At 50.4% G+C, this 6,586-nt stretch overlaps 3 protein-coding genes across 13 annotated transcripts in view; all 3 read right to left on the reverse strand.

The window, feature by feature from the left end:
• PXK (PX domain containing serine/threonine kinase like) overlaps nucleotides 1-645 on the reverse strand; it is a 35,898-nt gene extending 35,253 nt beyond the window's left edge. For all 11 annotated transcript variants that reach the window (XM_054387441.1, XM_054387440.1, XM_054387442.1 and 8 more), the window contains exon 1: nucleotides 544-645. In XM_054387441.1, coding sequence (XP_054243416.1) covers nucleotides 544-645 — 102 coding nt within the window. The remainder of the gene's footprint in view (nucleotides 1-543) is intronic.
• A 2,241-nt stretch (nucleotides 646-2,886) lies between these two features.
• On the reverse strand, nucleotides 2,887-3,422 carry HTD2 (hydroxyacyl-thioester dehydratase type 2). Its single transcript, XM_054387453.1, has one exon. The coding sequence runs from the start codon at nucleotides 3,420-3,422 to the stop codon at nucleotides 2,916-2,918; it is 507 nt and encodes a 168-aa protein (XP_054243428.1). The 3' UTR covers nucleotides 2,887-2,915.
• A 40-nt stretch (nucleotides 3,423-3,462) lies between these two features.
• Nucleotides 3,463-5,881, reverse strand: RPP14 (ribonuclease P/MRP subunit p14). Its single transcript, XM_054387455.1, has 5 exons — nucleotides 5,796-5,881; nucleotides 5,609-5,693; nucleotides 4,797-4,873; nucleotides 4,169-4,247; nucleotides 3,463-3,519 (listed from the first exon to the last, which is right to left on the reverse strand). Exons 1-5 carry the CDS (start codon nucleotides 5,879-5,881, stop codon nucleotides 3,463-3,465), a joined length of 384 nt encoding a protein of 127 aa, XP_054243430.1.
• Nucleotides 5,882-6,586: the final 705 nt, after the last annotated feature.

Genomic DNA, 6,586 nt, shown 5'->3' on the forward strand with positions numbered 1-6,586 from the left:
GAGCTGTGGCAGGCTGCAGAACTCAATACCGCTTAACAGAGAGAGGCAGCAGGAGCCCAGCAACTCCCGGCTCGCTGCAGGAGACCAGGCAACGGCGGCGGCGGCGCCACCTCCCCATAGGAAGGGCTCCCCGGGAGCTGAAACCGGCGCTCCTGGGGTCTCGGCCCCGCTGCCTCCCCCACCGCGTCACCCTCACCCACCTCCAGCACCACACCAGCCGCCCCACGCCCCCACACAGCCCCAGCCCACTCCCCAACAGCCCCGGGCGCTGCCCTTGCCCACTCTGTGCCTCCTGTTGCCCCCGGCCTCGCTGCTGCCGGGCTGAACCACAGGCCCCCGCCCAGCCCCACTCCCCCCAGCACCGCCCGCGCCCCGGCTCGGCCCTGCGCACCCCGGACACCGTTCCGAGCACTTCCCTCCACGCCACCCGTTTCCCGGCTCCCTCCCGTTACCCCACCTCGGTCCCCTTGTCCCCCACCTCCTCCGGCACCGTCCGCTCCCGCCGCCCCCCGCGGCCCGGCCTGCCCGCCTGCCGCCGCTCACCGTATGGGAGTGCAGGCTCTGGCTGGCTTCGATCTGCGCTGTCAGCGGCACCGTGTCGTCCAGCAGCACCTTACCGGCCGGCGGCTTCTCCATGAAGGCCATACCGAGGCTCAGAGCGGGAGCCCGGTGCCTACAACCTGCTTCCCGGGGCAGCTCCCGGCGCGGCCGCCGCTGTCAACACGGCAGCGCCGCGCCGCCGGGCCTTAGCGCCGCCTGCCCGCCCGCTTGCTGCCACCGTCCGTCAGGGGGCGCTGCGCGCGCGGCTGCAAGGGGTAGGCCTGGCCGCGTGCGGCAGGGCCCGCCCCCGGTAGCGGGAGGGCGGCGGCGGGTCCCGGTGTGTGCTCTGGTCCCCGGGACTGATAACAGGCGCAGGAGCTGGGTGGCGGCGATAGAACGCCCGTGCCTGCCCACTGCTCCGCACCTGGAGAGTCGCCCCACTTCCCCGAGTCTGCCCAGTCCGGCGCGCCGTGCCGCTCCGCTAGCACGAAAGGCTGCGGGAAAGGGATTAGCGCCGAGACGCTGCTGGTGTTCGTAGCTAAACTTCAAAGGGCGGGCGCGCTTGCTGCCCTTTATCTTTTGGGGTTTCTTTCAGTAGTTAAATGATAAAACCTCCAAGAGTATCCAAGGCCTTCAACTCAATTTGTAGGTTTGAAGGTTTTTTCAACAACCACAGATTTAAAATGGTTAAATTTAGTTTAATTCATTGCGATTCCACTGCGCTACTGCACGGCAGAAAACTATTTCATTGCTACGTGGCTCTTGGGAACCTCCTGCCCATGGAACACTGGTCTGCCTTTCCCTTTCACAAGGCAGGCAGGAATTCATCTCTCTTAAGATGCTGTAATCAGAGTTTGAGTACAACGCAAACAGGTGTTGCAAATAGCCTCATTTCACTTCCACACCGACAGGAAAAGGGGTTGTAAGCTGTGGTTAAGCAGCTCAACTGAAGGTCATGGAACATCAATATTTCCAATCTACTCCTTATACAGTGACCTGGGGGTTTAGAGCCAGATTTAATTATTGCCCCAACCCCGCCTCTGCCATCTTATCCTCATGTTTATTTTGTTAATAGGCATCAACACAATGAGAAACTGGTTTGTACAGCAAGTCAGCGATCAGCAGTGACCCAAGGCAGAAGAAAGGAAAATGGGAAACAAAGCAACTCAAACAAGAGAGGGGAAGCTCCCACCAAGTACTGATTCCACACTGCAGACAGGCAGATCCTGTGCTTTAAGAACATAAGGCATAGTGAAGTCAAACATGTTTGTGTTACCCCTCCCTCAGATCCAGCTTGACTTAACACCAGGAACTGTTGTTACAGTGCAACTGCACTTAAGAACAAGACATCACACCCAGACAGTGGAACTGGTTTACCAAATAGCCTTCATCACAGTTTGAGGACAACTTTTGAGGTTATCTGTAGTCAAAAAAAGTTACATGTGCATTTCTGCTGCAGAAAAGCAGCAGCATCCCTGAAAAGTTTCTTAGTGTACAATAAGGTTATGTTGCTGCTAATACTTTAACCTGGATGTTTTGCAAACGAATTTACCAACAACCAAGGTACTTCTCAGTGAGCTCACAGAGAGAAGCTGGTACTCAATGAGACTGCCTCTTTGTCTTGGTCACAGGAGCATAAAGTGCCTTTAAGTACAGGCAGTGACAATACAGTCCCTTAAAACCCTCCTTCATTTCAGGGAGGCAAGTTTCAGAGGCTTTATCGTTAACGCTAACTTTCTTGTTTACTTATAATGGGATATTTTAAGTTATGTAAAGAATTTCAAAGTAGGAGTCACATCTCTAGCTAAACCAGGCAGAGTACACTGTGTATGTAAAAGCTGACCACTACTTATTTGCAGAGCTAAGGAAGAACATTGCAAAAAGCCACACTACACCATCAGCTAGAGCTGCCATGGAGACCACAACAGATCCTGCAGTACCTGTGTCAGTACCTCCACTTCTGTTCTGCTTGTCAATTGCATCCTCTCACTGGTGCCTGTCAGCAATACAACTACTTTGTAAAGGGGGAACACATTTTAACTGACCATAACTAGTGTGGACTGCAATTTTGCCAAGAATAGCCTTGGTATAAGCCCTGCCACTCCAGGCTTCCCACTGTAGCTGAGCAAAGGCTTCTCTAAGCATGCCACTTCTGTCATATTAAGTGCCTAGTTCCACTGGTCTCATCTTGGCAATAGGCAAGGGAAAACTAAAAGCTCCAAGTTCTATAAAGATCAAGCTTGTGCACTGTCTGAAACATTCTGAAGGATTTTTCTTGCAAATTTACCGGATTAAGTGATATAAAGTAAAAAAAAGAGTCAAAACCAAGAGTGCATTTGTGGCCTTTATAGTAAAGCAGCACAGGATCAACAGCTCTAATTGTCTGGCACCATGACTTTCACCATCCCTTCCATAACAGTTCTTCCACTTTCTTTGGCTTTACATGATACTGAAATGTGTGCAATAGAACCCTTCAGTCGTTTAACTTCTGCTGCAGCTACAACTTCTTCACCAGTATACAAAGGAGCTGGAAATCGGATCTCCTGAGAAAGAAATATACAACCTTGACCAGGCATTTTAGTACCCAGAACTGCAGAAATAAGTCCATTGATGAGAACTCCATGTACAATAGTTCTCCCAAACCTAGATTTCTTTGCAAAATCTTCATTCAAATGTAAAGGATTTGTGTCACCGGTTAAATCAGAAAAAGTAACAACATCATTCTGTGTAAAAGCTTTGCTAAGTTCAGCTTTGTCTCCAACTTTTATGTGTAAACTCTGTAGTACAGGATATCCAAGCAGCAAGTTCATAGCTGTTAGCTTTGTCAAGGCTTTCTGTCGGAAACCACCTCCAGCAATTCCATGCCTGAACGGCTGCAACATCTCAAGTAACTTCTTTGTACAACCACACCAGCAACTGCATTCAGTCCAAGACTAGTTCTCTACTGTTGCCAGCTAATGCAAGAAGGAATGGAGATGTCTAGTTTGAGGGGAAGAAAAAACAAACAAACAAAAAGCAGCAATAAACAAACTAAAACATTAAATAAAACGTTTGCCATCAAACGGACTCGGAAAATACTTACGTTTTCCCTCTACATAAAAATTAAAAACTTAAGAGCTATGCCCAAGCTAAATTTTCTTTAGTCATAGCTTCAGAGACAAAGAATTCTTGGAACTCGTTTTATTAAGCAGCATCTTCAGGAAAAAAATAATCTCTGGAAGTCCATGTTCATGCATGAATTTTTAAACCATGTCAGTCAACAGCAACTATTGGAAAGGGCAGAATGGGGCAGGGGAAATAAAAGACTGGACCAAGACATGGACTGAGAACAAAAGTTCCCAAAAATTCTTTTCTCACAGATGTATTCATGAGATCAGGACTTTTCATTGGAATGAAGCTATAAAATAATCAGCCAGCCACTACTGTCACATTTTATAAGATTCATTGTAAGATGAGATTTGCTTAAACACAGGCCTACGCACCTGCGTTGAAAAGCATTTCACTCTCAAACCAGGATGTTTTTTGTCTAGGCCACTTTCTGTGAAGAAGAAGTTTGCTTAGCTAGACAGACAGGCTTAGAGGAAAAACTGGCAGTGGGAGAAGCCATCCAGCCCCAACAAGGCTTTACCTGCAGCACTCGAAAGGCACACCTCCTGTTCTGGTAGAAGCCCAGCAATGTTAGAGCACTCCACAGCTTGACAAGGCCACTAAGTAAAAATAAAACACAATGTACTAGTAAAATTAGTTTTTCTCTGTTTTCCCAAGAGAAAAAATGTCTTAAATAAAACCATGTTACATGGAGAGTGACAGAACTTTAACTGAGTTCAACAGCAGGTAATTTCACCAGTGAGTTCCAGTAGCAGCACTGTGCCCTGAAGGGTTATTGCAGTGACTGCCGTGTCTTGTCCCCAGCAGATACCTACTGTAACCTTTTCAGGTTCAGCTTACTGGCCCTGTCCTTGTGCTGTGTGTTTAAGTTCCTTCTTCCCCTAAGTCACCTGCTGTTGTCTTCACCATTTAAATACTGTAACCATTCTCACCTTTGCTACAGAATTAGATTTAAAGATGTCTATTTCAGTGGTGCTTAGCTCCTGTTTTAAAGCAGGAAATATGTGGGTTACCAAATTTTCATGAGTTTTTATTTCTTTTTTGTGTGCTGTATCAGATGTCTGAAATTAAGGCTTCAATGACCCTTCTTAGCTTGAGTTCTGTTTTCTTATGAAAAGTATCTGAAGTGCATACCTACTGCACCTTACCTGCTAATAACTCTTAATATGGCAGACAGAGTTTTTTCCTCATACGTTAAGACATCAACAGGCAAAGCTGCTCCAACCTATGAAAAAAAATCTTAGTTAATAAGCATCATCCTATGCTTCTATAGTGGTTTACATGCAAGTGAACTAGCCAGCACATGACGTTATTACAGTGCTAGTGTTTAAACCTCATAGGAGCATTTTGGCTACACCACCACTTGATTTTACACAGGACTCTTCCTCTCAGAACTTTTTAGAGACAAGCCATTTTTAATTCCACACTACAATTGGAAAAACAGGGACATAGTTGTGATGTGAGTTGTTTGAAGCCACCCAGCAATACTGTAAACAAAGCAAGAATAGCACTATGGACTTCCTCATTCAGGAAACCTTTCCCTTCTCATAGTTTTCCTTTCAAAAGCTCCCTACTATAAAAACATCAAAAACCCAAATTCTAAAAGCCAGGCATGCTGGAGCCACTTGACTATAGGCGTCAATACAAACCACACAACCTCCGCTTCATGAGGAACAAGTTACAACACAGGCTGAAAAGCAGGGCACTGATTCCCGGAGAGGCAAACCAAAGACGCTTATACTGTCCCCGCACGCCCACGGCTCCAGCCTGGATGCTCAGCCCGCTCCTCCTCTCCCGCTTAGACACTGCCCTACAGCCAGACAAGCTCATTTCAGGGGCAAGGACGACAGAAAACCGCCCGCAGAAGCCAGGGACTCGCCGGCCGCTCCCGCAAAGCTCTCCTGGGCCCAGCTCGGAGCCGCCAGGCAAGGGAAGGCGCCTGGCCCCGATCCCGGCTCACCTCTCCATGAAGCTCCCTCAGGGCGGACACCACCAGCTGCTTGAACTGCGCGACGGTGGGCCGAGTCACCCCGTCCGGCAGCTCCCTGAGAGGAAACAGAGGAGAGGGCAGGCCGGAGGGCTCGGCGGCAGCGGGGCGGGGGCGGCCGCGGGCCGGAGGCTAGGAGGGATGCGCTACTGCCACTCACAGCCGGACGCGCAGGTAGTGGTACTCTGCCGCGCTCCGCAGCACGCGCCGCTCGAAGCTAGCGGCCGGCGGCTCCGCACGCGCCATCCGCCCCCCCGGGCCGCGCACCGCCCCGCCCCGCATCCCCGCTCAGCCAATAGCGACGCGGAACCGCCCGACCTTCTACGGCGGCCCCGCGGGGTCAGCTGCTCGGCGTCGCCATGGCGACCGGGTGCGGGCACCTTGGCCGCCGCCGCCGCCTCTTCGTTACGCCGAGGCAGCAGCTGAGGAAGGTCATAGCTCGCCACTACTTCGGCGAGGGACGGCCTTGGGGAACATCCGGCCCCGGGGCAGAGCTGCTGCTGCCGGGGCTCGGTGAGTGGTACACCCGCAGGTAGGCTGTAGAATCTAGCTATGCCGCAGAGGAGCAGCCCTTGCTTCCCCCTTGGGTTGACCTCTCAGTGCTGCATCCTCCCTGTGTGCCCCAGAGCCCCTAAATCCGCCGTGTGGGGAACCTGAGCTCAGGTAAGTTGTGGAAACAGATGGTGTTTCCAAGTGCTACACGCTAGCTTTTGCCTTCAGGAGGACAAACATGCAACACTCCACAATAAACACACTGTTGGAGAGGGGCTAACATGGATGATCCTTCCCATTCCCTTTAAACAAATTTTGTTCGTCATGATGCAGTTCCTGGTGGAGCACGTTGTCTGGCACCAGGTTACAAATATTGAGGGCATTGTGCTATCCTAGCCTCCTATCTTGCAGTACATGCAACTAACAGATTTGAAAAGTACACAGGAGTATGTTGCATCT

Source organism: Indicator indicator, chromosome 15 (assembly GCF_027791375.1).
Source record: "Indicator indicator isolate 239-I01 chromosome 15, UM_Iind_1.1, whole genome shotgun sequence".
Taxonomy (NCBI): Eukaryota; Metazoa; Chordata; class Aves; order Piciformes; family Indicatoridae; genus Indicator; species Indicator indicator.